Here is a 24,423-nt window from a genome sequence, read left to right as displayed (position 1 = left end):
AATAACATTTATCTACAGACTAAATTGACATAAACCTTTCTAAAGCAAAGTGTAAAAATATTTGCCATAGAAGATGGCTTGCCACAACAGATGGATTGCCACAGCAGAAGCTTTCATTTTTTGTGAGCACACGTTTAGAAGTGATGTTTTTTAAGTTTCATTTAATTGTTAAATGGGTAGCACAAGTATGTTTTCATATGTAATATGGAATAAAAGTGAAGCACAGTATTGTTGATAGCATTGTCACAAAGTAACAATGCTGTGACTGCTGAAAAGACAAGATAAGAAAATTCTAAACACTGCCACACCATACATTTAAATTCGAGCTTATTTTGCCCTCCCAGAATCCCTAATTTGAACTCTTTTATTAGACTCAAATGAAAAAAGATTTACAATTAAGACAATTAAAGGTATAACTAAAACTACACTAGAGACACAGCTGTAATCTCTGCACAAAAGAGAAAAGATTACACTTCTATTCAGAAGATAAATTTAGCATTATGTACTATATGATCCCTAATAAAAAACTTAGACAAAGATATTACTTTTAAGAATGGCCAAAAAAAATCCTTAATTTAGAAAGGAAAAAAATTAACAAAAAATATACAAACAAATCGCAAAAAGATTTTTTTTTAAGAAGAAAAGATCCCAATGGTGTGAAAAGCAATTGCGATTCCCAATTGCGATACACTTAATTTGAGCCCTAATATAAATGATTACAATAAAGCTTGAAATTTTATAATTTTTGAAAGTTTTAAAATCATTATATTAAATAATAATTGGCTAAATAGCAATAATAACTTAAACAAATTAAAAAATAGTCATACCTGGTTCTTCTGGTGTCTTAAATCACTAGTCAAATTAAGCATCTATAAAATGGGAATAGAAAAAAAAAGAATTAAATTTAAAAAGTCAAATCAGCATTAAAATCAATATCTTATTAGAAACAAATTGAAAAATTTTTTAAGAACAGGAGATTATATATATATATATATATATATATATATATATATATATATATATATATATATATATATATATATATATATATATATATATATATATATATATATATATATACACGGTGTGTCCCAAAAATAACCGAACTTTTTAAATATAAAATAAAACACACATTATATCATCATTGAAAGTTATTTTTTATTCAAAATAGGTTCCATCAGACTCAATACAACGTTTGGCACGATCAACCAGCGCATGCATAGATTTTTTTAAGTCATTTATAGGAATGTTCTTCAGCATCTCGGTTACAGTTGCTTGAATGGCTAGGATATCATCATAAAATGCTCCTTTCATCTTGGTTTTCAGTTTTGGAAATATAAAATAGTCACATGGTAATAGATCAGGCAAATATGGAGGGTGGTTGATGAGAGAAATCTGTTTTTTCATCAAAAATTTGTTCACTTTTTTGGTCTTGTGAGACGGTGCATTGTCATACAATAAAAACAGTTGTTTTCCTGCTGGATATTCAGGTCTAACACGACAAACTCTTTTCCACAAACAATCTAAAACGCCTAAATAGTATTCTCCATTAACAGTTCAACCTTTTGGAACAAATTCCTTGTGGACAATACCCTTTGAATCATAAAAAGTAATCAACATTGTTTTGATTCGAGACTTCTGGAAACGCAATTTTTTTGGTTTTGGCTTACCTTTGGACTTCCATTCAGCAGATTGACGCTTAGTTTTAGGGTCATATTTAAAGCACCATGACTCATCACCAGTTATGATCGAATCAAGAAAGTCTGGATCGTTTTCAACAGTTTCAACAATGTCTTTGCAATGCTCCACACAAGCGATTTTTTGGTCTTCATTTAACTCATGTGGAACAAAACCCGCATATACCTTTTTTTTACCCAAATCTTGAGTTAAAATTCTCCAAATAGTGTTTTTACTTGTATTTAATTCCTCAGCCAACATTCTCGTAGTAAAATTTGCATCGATACAAATAATTTCAGGGACTTTTTCCACCAATTCAGCACGATTACTAGCTTCTGGATGACCTGGCCTCAGATCGTCATTTAAATCCTCACGACCATTTTTAAATCGTGTAAACCACGTATAAACTTGAGTACGACTCATACAATCATCACCATAAACTTTTTTCATCAATTTGTATGTCTCAGCGAATTTTTTTTTCAAGTTTAACATAAAATTTTGTATTCGCTCTTTGTTCCATTTTTGTTTTGTAACATTAGGACGCATTTTTCTTTTATTGAAATGGCTGTAACTTTCACATCTGTCATCCAATTTACATGAATGTAGGTGCATTTGAAAGAGGATGAATGTATCTTTTTCATGCTGCAAATTATCAATGGATGGCGCTGCATGTTATATGATTTAAATATGAAGTTCGGTTATTTTTGGGACACACCATGTATGTAAATATATATATATATATATATATATATATATATATATATATATATATATAAAAACACACACAAATATATATATACATATGTATTTATGTTGCCGTGATAAAATGTTTTAACTGTAAGGAGAGTTGCTACATTGACTGACAAATAGGTAAAAGATGTGTTTATTGACTTGGATTGTTAGCATTCAATTTAAAACTACAGTTTATGAAAGAAACTTTTTTACTACTATGCATATATATATATACATATATAAACATATATATATATATATATATATATATATATATATATATATATATATATATATATATATATATATATATATATATATATATATATATATACATATATATATATATGCACTGCCAGCCAGCCTAAAGTTTATATGCCAGACATGATTTTGCATTAAAATAACCAAAATAAGTAAATTTTAATAAATCCATTGAAAAAAAAAAATGAAACAATTCCATGATCACTTTGTAAGACTCTAGAACAAGTTTAATTAAAATGATTAAGGATAAATACAAAATCTGCCTATTTGGTGAAATATTTTTTTACATATATAGCGCCCTCTGTCAGCATTAGTTTATTAACATTACTTTTAACAAACATAATACTTAAGAAAAAATGTAAATATTTTAAATTTAATATGCTATGATGATTTAAATCAATATTTATTTAGTTTATGTCAGTTAAAACATAGTGAAAATTAGTTATAAAATTGGATTGAAAAATCTTCTTTTTTTTTTAAATTCTAATGCACATCCAACAAAGCTGCAAAGCTTTGTTGGCGACCACTTTTAGGTGAGAATTAGAAAACAAAGAGTTGAGTTAAATAGCAAGGAAATGGTTGACAGAAGACTTGAAAGGTTGTAGGTTGTATGAGTCAGAAAACATGAAGATAGGAGAGAGTTCTATAGGGTTAAAGTGTGAGGGAAAAAACTAGATGAATAAAAGTTTTTAAAACCATGCAGGGAGAAATACAGTAAAAGAATTGGCTAAATAATGAGTCAAAGAAGAATGAGTTTTTGTTGATAGAACTAGAGATAATAACTCCTTTGAGTAGAGACCATAATAGTAATTGTAGAAAAATACTATCATGGCAGATAAAGTAAGTTTAACTACATTTAAAATGCGTTTTTAGGCATTGTGTAAAAGAGAAAGAGCATCGCAAATAGAACCAGCTAAAATATGACAAGAGTATTCCAGACAGGGACAAAAGCGAGCATGATAAAGAGAAGCAACCTTAGTAATTGCTAAGTTGAGTTGCCAGCAAATAGAGCCACTTTTGATATAAGGTTGTCTCTAATATAGAAAAGAAACCACACAGGACATTTGATAGAACCTTGAGGTACCTCACACTTTACTGGAAATAAAAAAGAGTGTTGGCTTTCAAGAACGAATTTAATAAAGTATTTAGAAAGAAATGATTTAGCCCCTGCCTTGCTGCCTCCATTTAATGCACAATAAAACTTTAAAGTCACAATAGTTATTCTGCAATAGAGCAAGAGGATCGAAACTCGTATTGATTGTCTAACAGGAAGTTATTTGACTCAAGATGGGATGTTAAAAATTTGTTGACAAAAGACTCAAAGACTTTGCTAATAATAGAGGAAAGACTGACTGAACGATAGTTTGAGGTTATCTAGGTTCTCAAGAGACTAACTTCTGAAATAAGATACAAGACTTGGTAAACTGGGAATAATGGAGCTTAACATCAGACAGCACTTTTTTACATTGATTTCATGCAATAATAAATAAAAATATAAACTATAGATAAAAAAATGATTATTGGTAGATATTGCAGCTGCAAAAGAAGATGAAAATTATGAACCAAGGCTTTGAACCTTGGCTTGGAGCTGACAAGAAGGAATAAAAGCGTCAATACCTGTCTGGATCCAGGAAATTACATAGGAGCACATTTAACAGCAGAGAGAGAAAAGACATCAACTTATGGATCATCATAAAATAAGTCATAAAAATGATCTTGTTCAGCTTTAGGGTAGTAGTAAGTAGTGCCATGTTTTCAGGTGATGTCATAGGGTGAGTTCGAACAGAAGAAGTACAAGATAAAATATTTATTGAGATCATGTCAAGACCACCTAAAGGAGAACAAAAAAAAATTGAACACAAACTAGGGTCAGAGACAAGACACAAATCAAGAAGTGAAGGTAAGTTATTGGGATTGAGCCAAGCCATTCAGTGTGATAAGCATTAAAGTCACTAATAACAAAAATATTGGCAGAGGGATAAAAAGGAAACAGGTATAATTAAAGACTTAGTCATTTTGATCAGAAATGACATTTAAAAAAGTTTTGAGAGGTAGAAGAACAATAAAAAACAAACTGAAAGAGTAAAGAGATGCTAAGAGGTGATAGATAATTAAGAGTTGATAAATAGCAAAGAAGTGTTTCGCGAAAGCACATAAAAGAATAGTCAGAGAATTCAAACCTGATTTCTCAACAACTAGATGAATTGATGCATTAACACACCAAGTCAAGCATGTGAATATTGGAGTCTTAGCAAATCAAAGGATAGCACACATTAACACTGAGATTTGATTAAGGAACAGCTGAATTTAAATTAGTCTCACAAAGAGTAAGCAAGTTTTTTGAATTTAGCAAAAGATAAGATTCAACTTATGAAAAGTTACTTCGAAGATCACAAATATTTGTGAAAGATATATTAAAAGGGTTTAGATGGTAGGGATGGATTTTTATGTTTAATATTTTTGGTTACTTTGAGCATGGTTTAAGTTTAAAGAGAACTTGACTCATAGATAGAGCACAGCAACCCAAGGAATGAGCTATGCAATTGTCTCAGTCCTGCTAATTAACCCAAAGTCATAATTAGGGCTCCTTATGTGACCTCGACAATGCACAACAAAAGCATTAACAGGGACACCATCAATCCACAACACGATGGCACTGTTAATACTCTGATATTTTACAGCTGTTGATGGAATCAGCCTCTCTAAGAGCTACCCCAAGACAGGGGAATTTTAACTGGATGCAGTTAACATCTGCCTAAGATAAGTATTTTTATCACAACACCATCTCTAGCCTTTATCCAACCAAGAGCCCAAAGACAGGGGAATTTTAAATCAGAGTTCATTTCTTCTAATATTTGCCTAAAATACGCAAGCTCTACAGGGCAGTGGGGCAGGTTTTACTGGGTTACATGATACCAGTGGCAGGGTGATCATGATGATCCTGAACCTCTCACTTCCTGTAAGCTGAGACTGGTCAGCAGAGTTATTCTGCATAACCCTAAAGTTTTTGCCTTGGATGCCTTCAACAAAAATTTTGTTTGATGCAGTTAACATCAAGATGAGTAGGGTTTCCAAAAACCTCATTTATAAAAACAGCGGTTTCTGTTTTTATTAATTAAAAAAAAATCGGTTAATCAGTTTTTCTTGTTAAATAATATAACTTATGTAAGATTATCTTGCATTATTTATTAAGTGTTTATTATTATGTTTTTATTTCAAAATAAAACTTACAATGACTTAAGTTTATTGTAAAAAAATTCTAAGATAATTGTGATCTAATTTTTGTAAAGAAATAGTGCATCTCAAAAAAATACGTTTAACATCTGTTGAGCTGGACTTTATAGAGAATATCGCATTGTAAATATTTTCTAGATTTTCTGTTCTTTTGCCCACACTTCTACACAACAAAAACTCTTGCTTAAGCCATTTAAATTGATCAGTAGATTTAGGCAAACATCTGGTGTTATCTTTATTGAGAAGTGCGTTTGATTTATCATTAAGAAAAACAGGTTAACTTTCTGATGTTGTACATGGTGCTTCAGCTAGTAGTGGTTCCTCATCATTAGAAGTTAATTCAAAAAGCGTAAACACTAGTTTTCCAGCAAAATTTAAAGCATTTTTTAATGGAACAACTGAACATTTCCATCAATTATTTTTAAATTTACCTCCCAAAGGCCAAGAAGGACAATACAGATGAGGAAGCTTCTTGTGGTTATAACTCTCTCTCAACTCTATAACTCCGAAACACAAACCTTAATGAACAAGGCCTCTGTGCAGAGAAACAAGTTGAGCATGATACTACCAGGGAGGTGGTGGAAATTGAACTCGGAACCTCTCGCTTATGAAGCGAGCACTCTACCACTACACCACTACTGCACATGAAATTCTTTCATTGTTGCACTTTTTTAAATTTGAATGCACTAAAGATCCGATTTCTGTATTCATAGCAAATAGGTTTACAAAAATGAATTCAAGAATAGTATCTGCTGTCAAAGTTGCATCTTCTCTGCAAAGGAATTACACTGCTAGTTTTGCCGGCTCAAAAGTGGTATGTAATGAAGCTAATAACTTAAAATTAAGCTTGTTGAATACATCAAGAGCATTTAATTCAGTAAATGTCTGGAATAAACATTTCTTACTTTTAACAAAGGCGCAGCCATTGAAAAAATTGAAGTCCAATAATGACGAACATCCAGATGCAGTTCGATTTTCATACAAATTCCTCAGTAATTTTCTTCTGAAAAATTATGAGTACAAACTAATGATATTTTTATGAACTTTACTACTCTTTGTGCATTCATCAAAATTTAAGGGTAATTAATATCAATCTCATCGCGATTGATATTAATTACCGTGACTGATTGAAAACCAAAATTATCATCTTAAACTTCTTGTTCATCCTCTTCTAAATCACTATCCGTTTCCTTGGGAACTGGTTTCTAATCTTTATACTAGTATTTCTCATGAACTAGGTTTAGAAAAAATATTTTAAGACACATTAGTACATTAAGCTTTAATAAGAAACCAGTTTTTATTAATGATGAATGGAAGGTTTTAAAATGCGTATCAAAACGTCATAAGTTATGTACAATGTATCTTCAGTTTGTTAACCATTTTACCACATCATCTGGTAAAGTATGGTACATTAAAACTTCAATATCATGTGATTCAAAAAATATTATTTATTTTCTATCATGTAATGGATGTGATTGAAAAACAACATACATTGGTAAAACTAAGAACCTAAGGTTAAGAACTAATCTACACATCTACACATGCAGAACAGGTATTGGTTCAGATAAATTTGATCAGCATGTTTTCAATTGCCATAAAAATGAACCTTTTTTTAAATTATTTCCAATGTTAAAACTCTCAAATGAGAATTTACTTCTTATTTATGAAACTTACCTACATAAACAGGGACATGATACAATGAACATATAAACAGGAAGAAATTATTTTCACATTACTTTTAAAATTTTGCTTACTAACAAGCATCAAGTTATGCTATATTTTTGTTAATTATAGTTTTTTATATAAACCTTAATTACTTCCTTTTTAAACTTTTTATAGGAAGTTCAAAATAAAGAGTTTTTAGTAGTTTTGTAAATCTCATACGTAGCTGAAGATATTATATGAAAGGCCTTCTGTGTTAGAGAAAAAAATTTTAAATATTTGTCAAAACTTAACTAATAAATTTATTTTACTCATCTTAGTTTGAATAGTTTTTCTTTTGTTACCTGGAACATTTACTCATATTTGTTAAAAAAATTTTTGGCTACACATTTATATATATATATATATATATATATATATATATATATACATATATATATATATATATATATATATATATATATATATATATATATATATATATATATATATATATATATATATATATATTTATATATATATATATATATATATATATATATATATATATATATATATATATATATATATATATATATATATATATATATATTTCTCTTTAATGGATGCCTTTTGAAAACTAATGAATTTAGTTAAATTCACTTAAGTTGAACTTAGTTAAATTCAAAATAGGTGTAAAAAAAATTAATGTAAAAAAACTTAAACAAATCAGAAAATAAAATAAGTCAGTTTACATGAAAACTGTAAACTTCATTATTTATATGAAATTTTATAAATTGAAATTTGTTTTTGCTTCTTTCTCCTTTAAGAAATAAAAAGTTTTATTTGTTTCTGATTAAAATCTTAAATAAAAAAAAAAGTATTACATAGCAAGAATTTGGAGTTCATTTTTTTAAGCAAACATTTAAAATGGCAAAAAAAAAAAAACTTACCATTTTCTTTTGTTCATTAAATTCAGATATCAGATTTAAAGTCTTAATGAAATAAAAATAAAATCAAAACCATAAAATAGAATGTAATATATAAAGTATAATATATAATAATAAATCAATAAACAAAATTAAAACTATATATATATATATATATATATATATATATATATATATATATATATATATATATTTATATATATATATATATATGTATATATATATATATATATATGTATATATATATATATATATATATATATATATATATATATATATATATATGTATATATATATATATATATATATATATATATATATATATATTGTATATATATATATATATATATATATATATTTATATATATATATATATATGTATATATATATATATATATATATGTATATATATATATATATATATATATATATATATATATATATGTATATATATATATATATATATATATATATATATATATATATATATATATGTATATATATATATATATATATATATATATATATATATATATATATATATATATATATATATATGTATATATATATGTATATATATATATATACCTAGGCCATTTTTGCAGTTATATCAAAACTTAAATGCTCACTGATTCTTAAAAGTCTTTTTGTAAGTCTTTTTTGTGGTGTTTAAGTTGTCAACTTAAACAGCCGCTTAGTTTACAACAACCTTTTAAAGTTTAGAATTCTCTTGTTTAAGGGGTTTTTTGTATGTTCAGCAAGAATAATAAACTAGGTCCAAATTCATCCATTCAAATCCAAAATGAACTGTTAGGTCCTCATAAAACATCAAATAGTAGTAACAAAGGATTAACAGATATATAAACCTCCTTTTCAGTATTTAACTGTCCATTAATCCATCAACATGATGATTTGAAGGCTGCATGAATTTTGAATTCTAATTTTTGTATTGCAACAACAATATATGCTCAAAATTACAACCATCTAACCCATAGAGAACAATTACTGAAGTCATAACTTATGAATGTGTTCGTAATCATAGGATATGAGTGACTTGGGTATTGCGCTAGTGAAATTTTACATATTGTAGTTTATATTGGTTTTTTAATTGTTTATGATTCGCAGTTAGTTGAAGTATAACATATTAAACAAAATATAACGTACCTAATAAAAAAATTAACAAAATATAACGTACCTAACAACTGAATTTCATAAGTTTTACAGAAAGAGAGAATAAATTCCCCACAAGAGTAAATATACTTTATTTATGAAAAACTATGTAATTTTTTTAAATAGCTATAAGTGTTTGTTGTATAGCAATGAGAACTAGAAAAAGAGAGAGGTTTTCTAGTCCTCAGCCAAAAATACCGGTTAAAATAGTAAAAAAAATGCTGCAAAAGACAAAGATTCCTAAAAAATTTTATGTATAAAAGTGACCCTAGAGACACATACACACTATTCATGCTATTGTAATCATTAGGTGAAATACAAATATAGTTTTTTGGTTAAAAAATTATATACAATTGGAACTAGCTATGTAAAACTGAACATAAAGAAATATGGAGAAAAAAACTATTGTTACCAGCGCATGTATCTAATCTTTAGGTTTTTGATTGCTTAATAGAAATTTATTTTCGTAACAACATTTAAAAACTGAAGTAAACAAATTTGCTAAAATCACCAAAAATAATAACAACAAAAAAATCAAAAAAAAGAAACTTGCAATGAAATGTATCATTTATATAATATTTAATTAATAATAATATTATATTTGTGTAACTATGTTTTTATATTTATATTAATTTATTAATAATTTATTTATTCATTTGTTTTATATTTGTGATAAACATAAAAGAGGATGATTAAAGTTTTTACAAAAACTAAATTTTTAAATGCAAAAATTTAGTTTTTTCTTACACGAGTTAATTTTTATCAAAAAGTAAATTACATAAGTAATTTTATAAGTTTTATGTAAATTTACATTTCCATACAAGTAATTAATTTTTTTGAAATGACTTTTACTTTAAAATGTAAGTTTATTGACTCTCAAAAGTAAATTATGTAAAAGAAGATTATATCAAAAAGTAATTAACTTTTACATATAAAAGTCACATTAAAAAGCTGTTTAGCATTTAAAAGTTAATTACTTTTGAAAATTACATTACATTATATAAAAGTTCCTCAAACCATAATTTACATTTAACTATAAAAGCAACTAATTAAAAAAAAATTATATCAAAAGATGACTTGCATATGAAAATAGATTACATAAAAGAAATATGCTACCAAATGTAAACTAATTTTACAAATAAAATAATATTTTTTAAGTAGGAATTTTTTATTTTAAATGTAATAACAAATCATTATTAAAAATAAACTATATAAAACAAAATTTGAATTACATAAACTTATGTTTTATATAACTTGTAAAGTAAATTAAAAGTAATTTATATAAAGCAAATCTATTTATATTTTACGATAACTTTGACAGGATCTTGTACAAAAGTAATGCAAAAAAGTAAAACTTTAAGTCACTAACATTTAGTTTGCTGCAACATTTGATTTGCGCGGTTTTAGGTATTTCTTCCCTGTAAAGTTTGAAAACATCAATTATAGGTTTCTGCCCATGATTAAAACCCTCTCTAGTTCTGGTCCATGATAGTTTTAGCTATAATAACCATTCTCTAAAGCAAACCGTCTCAAAAATCAGGGTGGCCACACCTTTTTTGTCTGAAAAATTTAGGATAGTTTAGGATAATATAGGAGATTTTTAAAGATTTTTAAGGAGATTTATCGTGAAATTTGAAAAAAAAAAGATAAAAATCTTAGGAGATTTTAGGAGAATTTCAAATATAAAGTGGCACTAAAAAATTTTCATTTTATTTAAAAACTGTAAAAATGCCTAGCTAAGATTATTAAGATAAAATTAGGGCCCAAACACTATTATTTAAAATAATCTAACATCTCTACACATACAAAAATAATAATTTGAAACAAATCAGTTTCATTATCATCATTAGAAATCATTCGAAATTTATCAAACTTAACATTGAAATTTAACATAGAAATCATTAGAAATTTATCAAACTTAACATTGCACTAAATAAATGACTTAATGACTAAGTAACAAAAAATAAATAATCAAAAATCATTAAAATATACAAAAACTAAACTTTATACTTTATATTATCTAGTCATAAAAAGATATAATCAAATCAGAAAAATAAAACAATTAAAAATCTAAATCTAAATCTCAGCATTCTTATCAATAAGTACTTTTTTTGCTGCTGTAATTTTTTCTAATAAATCCTGCTTTTCAGAGGCAACTCTCTTTAGCGTTAGATTTTAGAATTGTTGACTTAATTTCTATCAATGACTTCTGCTTTACCGCTTGCAATGCAAACTTGTCTGCATCACATCTGAGCTGAAGTATGGTACCTTCAAGGATGTGAATTTGTTTATTATAACTAGCAATCTCTTTATTAAAATTTTTCAGTTTAGTATCACGGTCAGTTTTTAAGGGATTCAGGGACTTCCCTTTCGACTGCTAAAGTATAGTTTTCGTGCACCCTTGACATGTCCCATAAGTTTAGTTTTCATAGCTAATTGGGACAATTTTATATTTCACTGCACATGTGGTCATGTATAATTCTCTGTGCAGCAAGAGTATCAGTTAGCATATTATTATCCAGAAGTTGGTCGTTTATACTAAATCCACGCTCTACATGTGCTTGGCCATGAGACAATATTAGTAACAATTGGTTATTTTTCATTAAGTTCTTAAATCTTGAAGCATCTGTATATTGAATCAAAAAAGAATCCAATCTATCACTTCCTTTTTTGAACCCAATAAATTTCTCATTATTCACTTTTACAATAGTAGTTAAAAATTGTGAATACTGCAATTTGGCTTGATCAGCAGCAAAGGTAATACCTTTTTATAACCAACTAATTTAAGCAACAATTTGTCAAAATAAAGTTCACACATCTTATGTGATTCCACCATGATTAAAGGTGATAAACATAATAAGTATCTGGCAAAACATGAAATTAGCGCACTTTTTCCAACCACATGTCTGTACATTGTAACTAAAAACTGTTGAACTTCTGTTTTAAAATTATACATTTGTGCATCAGTAACTTTTTTTCTAGATTTCAGTTGCTGCAACTTATATTTTATTCAAAACCCAAGATCAATATTTGCGACCAACCCTTGATTTTTGACATCACTGATATCAACTTTTAATAATTTAAAAAATGGTAGATGCTTCAGACAAAACTTTTTTATTTAATAAACTTTGATAAAATTAGCCTCAGTAAATTCTCAAGTGTTTCCATAGGTGTCCTAGGATTGTCGGTTTGGAAAACTAACAAGAAAGAATTTAACAATTTTTCAGTTTCCTCAAAAAATTGAAACTTTATTGGGACTAACACATCTTTATAGCATGAAGAAAGATATTCATAACTAGTATTTTGCCCAGGCCTTCATTGACCAGGTTGCTTTCTTTTTGGTAAACTTTTCCAAAAGTCAATAATCACAATATCACCATTGCTCTCTCTGCCCTCCATCACTCTCTTTGCTCTCAATTTCTGTCTTTGCTCTCTTTGCTACTCTCTCATTTTCAATCCAACAATGGCTACAGAACTGTAGAGCATAGTCTGAAGACTGAGCTTGAGTAAGATTTTCAAAATCAGCGCAACAAGGAGGGCTCTCATGGAATATCTTATACATTGAAGACAGTAATTTGTTCAATTTCCATCCTGAAGCATTTGCACCATTCTTGAATGAACAGTGCATTGTGAGATGGCCGCATAATCCAATTGATGCTAACTACCTGAGTTCACTTACACTTCTTGTTTAAATTAGAGAGGAAAAACATGTTAACATTTGGACCATCGATGCAAACCTGGAGTATTTTATCTTCTTTTAAACCACTAATAAATTTACAGAAACTTATCATAATATCAACAGCTGCAGCTTTTCTCAAGAATTCAGAGTTGAAATATCTTGTTTTTACCATCTCTAACGAGGAGTCCCAATATCTAACATGTAATGTTAGATATTGGGACTCCTCATTTGATGGGACATCCAATGACTCTTCTTGACAACTTGGTTGTAAGATTCACCAAATTGGCAAACAAACTAATCAAGCACTGATAATGTCTCACATTTAATTTCTTTAAAATATGGTGCAATTCCCAAGCACACAAGATAAGTGCACTTTTTTTTCCCACAAGAAAATTGTTTAGCTATTTGACTATTACTAAACATTGCAGTAAATAATTCAGATTTGTTTGCACTTGATTGAAAAGATTGTTTTGAAAGCACAACATCAACTGCTCACATTATTTCTGCTTTCTTTGCTAACTGCGACTCTGCAACAAATACAATAAAAGTTTGTTGTGGATCATTTTTGGGCTAGCTGGCGGTTCTATAACAGTTTTTAATGCATATTTATCACAGACAGGCATATGTTGTTTATGTTTGTTACCATTAGTGTGTTTTTCCAATGCCTTTGTACTCAGGCCTGCAACAGCCAACTTTCAAACATACCTTCCATTTAGCGAATACAAATTGTTGGGACATTTTTGTACCCATTGTTTATAATTGTTGCTATTTAACCAATGATCTTGAAATTTAGTTTTATATTTGACTGACATTTTCTATTCTAAATATACAAAAAGATTAAGGTTAACTTAATAAAATAAAAATATGAATAAAAAAAATTTTAATTTCCAGAAATAAGAAAAAAACAGAGCTAGTTATTAAAATCCTTTGAAAATATAAAAACTTATAAAATTAAAAAATAAAACCTGGTATTAAAACTTAAGAACCCGGTATTAAAAACTTACATTTTTGGCACATTATGGCAGTGTAAAGTTAGAAAAAATAACAGAACACAATATTTTTTATAATAAACGGGTAAAAAAATTTAATAACATTTTTTCATAATATATTAAATTTATTCATAAATAGATAAATAAATAAATTAAATAAATATGTGAAAAAACTAAATTTTGTGAATATGCAAAAGCATGTTATGAAAAATTTTCAAAACAAATGCTGTCAAATGATACCAATGTTACCATGTTAAATTTATACCATTAAACAAATATAATTTAAGTGTACACAGTGTACACCCTTGGCTCAATGACCCTTTGTATTTCTTTTATTACTGACAGGCATATATTGTTTATATTTTCATTCATTAACATGTATTTTCAATGTATTTGTATCTAGACCTGCAACAGACATAGCATAAACTTCAAGCACATATAACATTCAAGAATACATGTTTTTTTCATTAATATGTATTTTCAATGTGCAATCATCTAGGTCGTATTTAAAAAGTTCAGAATATAAATTGTTAAACAACGCAAAACAATTTATTTTATAAAATAGAATTCAGCTGGTGGCTTTCTCTATTTTATGATTTACAATTTTATGTATTACAAAATTATATTTTAGAAAAAAACATTTGGCAAAAATGAGTAGTTAAAAAAACCCGAAAATAAAAAATCATCAAACAAAACCAATATAACAACATAATACTTTACTAAATAAAATTTTTTATAATTATTGTCTTTTAACCACTCTTAAAATTTAGCTTTATATTTGACTGACATTCTCTATTCTGAAAGGACAAAATTAGATTAGGTCAACTTAATTAAAATAAAATTTTAATAAAAATAATTTTGATTTTCAGAACTTAGACAGAAATAACAAAAAAAAACTGAAATTTTAATAGAATAAAATTTTTAAATTATTAAAATATAAAAAAATATTGAATATGCATTTGAGTAACTTAAATTCTCTCAGTAAACAACAGTACTAACTCAAAGTCTAAACCATTTTATTAACTTTATTGTTGATTGGCTGATAATAGTTTATGCATTATACTCAGGAAAAATAAACTAAAAGAAATTAGGAGTATTTGAGAAAATGATCTATACTTTCAGAGAAATTAGGTCTTTTAAGAATGTTTTTCAAATATTAGGGCATTTTAGGATTCTTTAGGAGGCGTGGCCACCCTGAAAATACTCACTCTCTGGCCAACCATTCAAAGGTCTGGAATTCAGACAAAGCTGAAACATAGCAGTGAGAAAACGCATATACCCATGAGAGACTCAGAAAGGGTAGACTATTTGAAAGGCATAATTGGAAATTCTTTTTTGCGTAAAAGTTTTTATTATATAAAAACTAAGGATGGAAAGTTTAAACCAGTCCTGGATTATGGGGACTACAACCCCATGTCCTGCAGATTTAGGAGCTCCAAAATTTTAAAGGAGATGCTTTATTTTTGTAAGGTTTTTTTGCTACTTTGTTCAGAAAAAAGGCCACCTGCTGAAAAGTTTCCGCAGAACCTGCAAGTCCTAATCCGGCAATGGTTTTAGGAACTACAATATTTTACAGGCGTGAAAAATTAAGAACTATGTAAATATCTTCATCTGCATGTAGTATCAGTGGCCTAACTACAGCAAGGCCAGTGTAAGCAATATTTACAGTTCCTCAAGCAATTATGCCCATGGTTGCAAGGTTTAGGAGCCTCAAGATGTATTTAAAGAGATTTTTTTGTTAGTTTTTTAGAAAAAGTTATTGCTCCAGAGAAACAGAAATTGAGCACCTGGTTCACTATGCCTACTGCTCAAAAATATTTTGCTACGCCACTGTTGTAATATACATATAACCCGAGCTATAGCTAAGCAATGACTTATATGTAGATTAAGAAAGAAAACTTGTGGTGATTGGAGCCAGGAAAAAAAATACTCTAAAACATTTACCATCCCTACTCTAAATGTGAAGGCAACAAATTCGAAACTTTTATTTTTTATTTTCTTACACTAAATTAAAGTTGACAGATTTTAAAATTTGAAACTCAAAGGTTATGATTATACCAAGTTTACAAACCAAATTATACAAATTAATACAAAGTTATACAAACCAAATAAGGTGATTGTTTCAACATTTTCCTAACTATTCTTATGTCATATAAACAAGAACATACTTAAGTTTGGCACTTAAGTATGTTTTATTTACCAAAAGTATATTTATTAACCAAAACCATTGGTTTTTCATAATTATATTAATAATAGGCCAGTGAGTGGGTGAATAAAAAATATGCAATTGCTTTTACTCAGTAATTGGTCAGTTTTACGTGAATAAAAACTTGAGCAGTTTTGCACAAATTTTTTTATTTACATAAAGCTGACCAATTACTGAGTAAAAGCAATTGCTTTTTTTTATTCACCCGGCCTATTACATCTCAAAATATACGCAAGTAGACATCATTATATTATTGGTTACCATGAAGTCTTTAAATGAGTTTAATATGGTTTTTAACAACACATTAAAAGACCTCATTTGGACATAACTGTTAAAAATACTATCAGTTAAAGATGCTGATGATTAAGTAATTCTAATCGGTTTTGTGATAAAAGGAATCGCCGCATTTTCAGATTATGAACCCTTTTTACATTGCTTTTGACGTGGTATAATACCACGCAATACATGTATTTAAATCTTCTATTTTGTTTAATTTATACTTGGATAATATTTTTTTAAACCATTTTATTTATATTTTAAAAGAATAAAATTATTCAAAATTTCCGTTATTCAAGCAATATTTCTTCTGTTTAAGTATGTTACTTTAAAATAGGTTTCTTTTTTTCTAAAACAACATACTAAAACAGGAGAAGTTGGTATTTCAGCTACATATATATTAATTTTTTAGATATATTTCCAAAAAATACAAAACTATAATTGTCAACTAAAATAAACTTAATAAACCCAAACTTCAGAAAAACACATGATCATCAATTTAATGAAAAGTTTTTAATGACTTTATTTTGAACAGATAATTAGGAATTTGGCAATAAGACTACTTTTGTCTTTTTCTTGTCCCCGCCATTCGTATATTTTACGAAAGAAAAGTTATAATTAAAAACAACAAATTTAGAAAAATAATAAAAATTATAAAAATTAAAAATCAACCACTGCATTAAAGAATGTCTTTATGTAATAAAAAAAACAACAACTTAATGACGAAGTCAAATTAAATTTGAAAAAAAAAATTAATATGATAATTATGAAATTAATAATAATAAAAATAAAAACAATTTGAACATTTTATAATATTGTTTGAAAAATACAAATGATCTTGTAGACTTAAGTCACTTATAAAAACTTAATTCTCTTTGATATTCTTCAACAAATTCCAAGTTCGCGTCATTTGATTACTTATTCACAAAAAAAGAGTTAAATTAACTTTCGCTCCAAAATTTTGAATGAGGATTAGAATTTGATTGTCAGACAAACTCATAACTTAATTAAAGATAATTGTTTAAATTCCCTAAATAATTGGGGAGGTTACTCAAAATTTATATGGTCATAGAATTTGAACACTAAGAGATTTATGCATGACATTAGAGACTTGTTAATGAACTAAAATTTAGTTTAAAATTTTTAAAAAAATGTATATACAAAGGGTTTTATTGTTAACAGACTCCTATTATCGCAATACTTTTGAAAAGCTTTACATAAACATGAGTGTATAAATGTTTGGAGTTTGCTCCATGTTGTTACATAAAGTTAAATTCTCAAACAAAAACAAAAAGCTTGCTATGGGCCTGATTTTAAATATGTGATTGGAATCTGGTTGTTTAAAAAATGTGATTTTCATTTTTGTTAACTTTTTTACTTTAAATTTTTAAAAATTTAAAGTAAAAAAGTAACAAAAATTTACTGAAAACTTGATGTTATTTAATCTGTATGATAAAGTAATATCAAGACATTTTTCTTTACAATCAATCATATAACTTTGAATTTGAAAGTGTGCTTTTTTGAACTATCCTATTAAATTCGCTATATTAAATAAATTAAAATAAACGGTTGTTATGGTTATGAAAAGTGGTTGTTATGGTTATGAAAAGTTATAAATTTTTTTAAGTTAATTACTTTTACTTTTACATTTAAAAATTTTTTTTTTTTGTTAATCTTGAAGTGATTTACATTAGTTATTTAAAAGTTTTTTTAAAAAAGCTGGTTTATTGTTTTTGTTTGGGAATAGCTCTGGATTTTGCATTTTTATTCTAAGTTTTGTATTTAGGCTTCTTTTATTCAGCGTGGTTGTTGTTAAAATCTAAGCAAACTGAAAGTTATTTCTGGAAATGAAAAAACTAGAACAATTGTTAGAGATAATAGAATAATAAAGGAATAATTGTTGTCTGGAATAGACTAACTGAAATTAGTTCATTGCAGACAACAGTTTTATGATTAGCTATTATTAAATAACAGGAAAAAAAATTAAATTTCATTTCTGTTGTTACGACCAGGGTTTAACAGGACTGTCCCATATGGGGGGTGAAGGGGTATCCCCCCTCCTCCTCCAACGCTGTTATATATGCTTTTGAGTCAGCACATTTGTACATTTAGCATATAAGTTGGCAAGTTTTGAGCTATAGTTGGCAAAATGTCTAATATCGAAGACCCTTTTTTTAGTGTGTGAGTGTCTCTAGTTAGCAAAAAACACATAAGACCCCCCACCCCCCAATTAGAGACCTCTTTGGGATGGCCCTGACAACAACCATGCTAAATGAAAACAACCATGCTAGAGAAGCAAAAAGAATCAGCCCGGCTCCTTTATGGTGTTTTTTTATTGGGGCCCCTAACCTATTTTCTTCCGACAAAAAAAATAATACTAAAAAATTAATCAAAAAAATGCATTTTTAAAGGTAATTTGCAAAAAATCTTTCTTTCTAAAAAGTTATAAACCTCAACTTTAAAGAAAATCAAAATATTAGAGAAAAAAAAAAAAAAGGGTAAAACCCCCTTACACTGGAAACAAATTTAACACACATATTTATTGGGACTACACAAATGCTGTCAAGATAAAGTAAAATCAAAGTAGTGCCTAAAAGATAAAGTAAAATCAAAAAAATAAGAGATTCAAAAAAGTGGAGTTCTCCAGTTGGCTATGAAAACAACTTTAAGATGTATTTTTATTAAACTTACACAAATGCTGGAAGTTTCAGAGCTCTAGCTAGTCTGGAAGGTAGTGAAAAAAAAATCGCAAGATTCCAGGACAACTGATAGCTGACAAACATCTTGTGAACTTAAACTAATGCTTGAAAAAAAATTACAAGTTTATTCTGAAGCACTATTTTAATTGAATAAGATTTTATTTTTCTAATCATCCTTGTGCTAGTTGGACACCAACGCAACAAAAAGGAGGTTATTAGGGTACCCACAATCTATAGTAGAAGATTGAACAGCTTTTCTTACCATCTTTTTTCAAATACATTATATATGATAAAACGCAATAAAAGATTATACCTGATAAGCACTCTATTAATTATATAAATTATAGCAGATAGTTTAAATTACTTATTATTTTTTAAAAACTTTTTTATTAGTCGATGTCCTTTTGAATCCCAAAAATGTTATATTGCATCATATAACGCTAAAAAAATACTTGATTGAAAAGGCAAATACAAGGAAAAAAAACTTGAGAAAAAGCACGTTCTAACAAACAGTGACTTAGTTGAGGTTTACACATGCATGAATTACCCATAGCGTAGAAATCATGCCCTCTCTCCCCCCTGCCAAAGTTTTATTATGGCTTCAAACTTATTTCTGCTCAACAAAAAAAAAACAAATAAAAATAAATGATTATTTAGCAGCCCATATTAGCACTCATGTGGCAGGGAGCCCGCCTCTACAGTACTGGTATACCTGCATGTTGACTATATTTGCCCCTAATTATAAAAGAACTACCCTTTATAACATACGTGAAAAAAAAATCTTTTCTTAATACCCCACCACAAACACTGCCCACATACATTAGAGTTCTACCTGAAGTATTACCCAGATCTACCCTGTTCTTTGAGAAAGTAAATAATATAACTTGCATTTTAATTCCTTACAAAGTAAAGTTTAAAAATTTCAAAAAAAAAACTTACTTTCACTTGTAATTGTAAATAATAATTTTTTTCAAATTATTTTTGTGTAAGCTGTTTTTGCTAGTTAGTTACTTTTACACATAAAAGTAATTTGTTGTTACAATGTGGTTTAATTTAACTTTGTAAAGTAAGTGTTATGGTTTTTAAATATTATATATATTATATATTAAATATTATAAGTAAGTTTACTTCATAAATAACTTTTTTTACATTTTAAGAGTAAATTATATTTCGATGTAAACTTTTTACTTAAGTATAAATAAAACTACTTTTCAAAGTAATTTACTTTACACGTCTTACCAATAAAAGTAAGTTACATTTACAAGTAAAAGTAACAATGTAAATAACTTTTAATTGTAAAAGTAAATTACTCTTTCAAGTAACAGTAACTCATTTAAAAAACATAACCTAAGAAATTAAGTTCTACACGTTATAGAATTTATGTAAAAAAGAACGTATTACTTTTAAATATAAGTAAACTATATATTTTATATGAGTTATGTAAAGTATTTACGCTTGAAAGTAATTCACATTTTTACATTTATTATTTTATACACAATATTTTATACACCCAAAATTGGCAAGCCATGCAGGTTTCTTATCTATCAAGTATCTTAGCTATCAAGCTAACGATTTTATTACTTACCGATGACAGCATTTTATAACCCTAAATATAATATTCAATGCAATTTAAACCACTATAAATTTATTTAAAGCTAAGACATAAAAATAATTTAAGGATAAAAATTAGGTAAACAAAAATATGAATATCTATGTAAAAATGTTCAAAACTTTTTTTAAGTATTTTATAACTTTTATTTTCAAAATACTTAGGGAAATCCCAAAGCTCTGAGACGTGCTGCATTCAAAATTAATGAAAATGATTAAAAAAAAAAAATTCTTGGGCCTAATTATTTTGATAAGAAAAAAAAAAAAATTCCATAACACAAAAAACTGACGTTTTTGTTCCAGGTGAATCTCACCTTTTCTATTTTCTTGTGAGCCAAATTGTCTTCATAATATATACCAAAATCTATAGACTTGATAATTTATTCAAGCCCATTTTATTCCTATGAGTTTTAGTACATGATGTCATTGATTTTTTTGTTTAATTACATGATTGAAATCAACAAAAAAATCAATGACTAAATGTTCAGGTAAAACTTCTAGGAATAAAACATGCTAGAAAAAATTATTAAGTCTGTAGATTGTGGCATGTGTTATGAAGACTATTTGGCCTACAACAAAACGGAGAAGGTGAGCGTTGACTAAAACAAAAAAGTTAGTTTTTCTTGATGAGCATTTATTTTTTTGTTTTAATCAAAAAAATTTAGCTTAAACTTATTTTTTTAAATATTCTCTTCAATATGATCTCAACATTTCTTGGAGGTTTGGGATCAAACAGAGAAGAGATGCAAAATAAATATGATAAAACTTTAAAAGATTACTCAGAATGAAATAAGTTCAATAAATTAATTTAATATTTACAAAATATAGAGATATCTTTTATTCCTGCTAAGAATATAACACGCCAAAAAATATTTTTAACAATATTTATGTTTCTAAAAAATGTAGAACATTGATTAGTGCGTATAAAATGGTATAGGGAACTGTGAGTGAGAGCCATGGCTTGCCTTAAATTTTTTTTTTTAATGTCCAAATGCTAGAACTTATTTTTTTTATTTTGCTTTTTTTTATTCTCCAGTTGCCAGCTCACAACACCTAAAATATATATATATATATATATATATATATATATATATATATATATATATATATATATATATATATATATATATATATATATATATATATATGTATATATATATATATATATATATATATATATATATATATATATGTATGTATATATATATATATATATATATATATATATATATATATATATATATATATATATATATATATATATATTATTGTTTATACTTAACTACTGTCCCATTAGTCTTTTTCATATCATAAGCAAGGTTTTTGAGTCTTTAATTTACAAACACTTAATCTTTCATGTTAAATCTAATAACTGACCTCTGATCATCAATATGGATTTCATTCTCCTTGTTCTACTGCTGATTCGTTAGCAGTAACAACCAATAGATTTTATCATACATTAGATAAATGCAGGGAGGTTATAGCTCTCAATATTTCTAAAGCTTTTGATAAAGTTTGACATGCTGGCCTTCTCCATAAGCTTTCTTTTTATGGTGTATCATTTAACATTTTTAAGATTATTGAATCCTTCCTTTCCAATCATAGTATAAAAGTTGTCCACAATGGACAGCACTCTTTTTTGGTTCCTGTAACTTCAGAGGTTCAAGTTTTTATCCTTGGCCCTATACTTTTTTAATATACCTTACCAATTTCTCAGAAAAATGGTAATATACTCAGTAAGTCATCTACCCATTGTTTTCTAGGATTAACTCTTACTTCTAATCTTACTTGGAAACCATTTATCAATTCAAATGCAAAATTAGCATCTGCTAAGATTGAATCTCTTTATAGTGCTCAACTTTTTCTTACTCAGGATTCTATTTTATATCTTTATAAATCTTATATTCGTCCTTGTATTGAATACTGCTGTCAGATCTGGGGCGAATCTTCCAATGATTTTTTTTTTTTTAGACAAGGTGCAAAAACCCATTGTAAACATAGTTAGATCTGCTCAAGCAGCCAACCTCCAACCATTATCACATCACCTTAATGTTGCTTTTCCTTTCTACAATCCTCCGAATTAGGAAAAATGAGGTCGACAATAATTTGCCGACCTCAATCTTTTTGAGGTTGGCATCAGTTCGACAAAAACTATTTTGATACAAAGGTCTAACCATAAAACATAGAAATGAGGTCAAGAATAATTGCCGACCTCAAACACTTTCAGGTTGGCAGTTAGGTCAGCATTGCAAAATGCTGACCCTAATTCCGAGGGTTGTTTCTATAAATACTTTAATTGACACTGCTCTAAAGAACTAGCATCTCTTGTACTATCTCCAAAAACTCTTGTATTACTCATCATTATTGTATTACTCATCATTCTATTAAGTCTCATCCTTTTATTTTGACTGTTCCTTAGTGCTCCAAAAAATCTTAATCATCCAGTTTTTTTTCTCAAACATCAGTTCTTTCGAACTCGCTTCCTTTAACTTGTTTTTCTGATTCATATAATTTGCAATCTTTTAAGTCGTCTGTTAATTGTTTTCTTTTTATACAAACTTCATCTTTTCTCTTCTAGTTCCAATTCTAATAGTAGTTGCTAGCAGTCTTGTTGGAAGTAAAGATGTTAAAAAAAAAAAGGTATATATATATATATATATATGCACAAACACACACACACACGCATATATATATATATATATATTATATATATATATATATATATATATATATATATATATATATATATATATATATATATATATATATATATATTGCTGTCACATTTGATTCAATTAGAGACTTTAAAATATTTTTTTTAAAGTAGTTATAAAACGGCCTATTTCTTTATTCGATTTATACTCATCATTATCATCATTATCGTCGTCGTCATCATCATCGTCATTTTCTTTTAACTGGTTTTACTTCTCGAAGCAAGTTTCTTTGCGAATATTTCTGAGAATGCGTACAATTTTTTTTTATTGCTAAGCAAATTTTTTTGTATATATATATATATATATATATTTTATTGTAAATATATATATATATACCCCTGTATAAGTTTAATAATTAAAGCATATAAACAATAATAAAAGATAATAATATTATAATAATTATTAATAATTCAAACAAATAATATAAAAGACAATTAAAGCAAACACAAAAAAAACCAAAACTTACGGAATCCTTTTGGTCCTTTAAGTCTTCAAAATTTTTTATCTTTATATTAAAAAAAAATTTAAATAAATTTTTCTGAACTACAATCAACTTTTTTAAATAATTATTGCTGTAAAGTATATAT

General features: G+C 27.1%; 1 protein-coding gene across 2 annotated transcripts in view; it reads right to left on the bottom strand.

The window, feature by feature from the left end:
• The window catches only part of LOC136081992 (interaptin-like), a 79,941-nt gene that overhangs the window by 37,455 nt on the left and 18,063 nt on the right, over positions 1-24,423 (bottom strand). For both annotated transcript variants that reach the window (XM_065800519.1, XM_065800520.1), the window contains exons 4-6: positions 24,303-24,341; positions 8,499-8,540; positions 828-869 (exon numbers count right to left, since the gene is read on the bottom strand). In XM_065800519.1, the coding sequence (XP_065656591.1) occupies positions 828-869; positions 8,499-8,540; positions 24,303-24,341 (123 nt within the window). The remainder of the gene's footprint in view (positions 1-827; positions 870-8,498; positions 8,541-24,302; positions 24,342-24,423) is intronic.

This window comes from Hydra vulgaris, chromosome 06 (assembly GCF_038396675.1).
Source record: "Hydra vulgaris chromosome 06, alternate assembly HydraT2T_AEP".
Classification (NCBI taxonomy): Eukaryota; Metazoa; Cnidaria; class Hydrozoa; order Anthoathecata; family Hydridae; genus Hydra; species Hydra vulgaris.
This window is presented reverse-complemented; position numbering and strand designations above follow the sequence as displayed.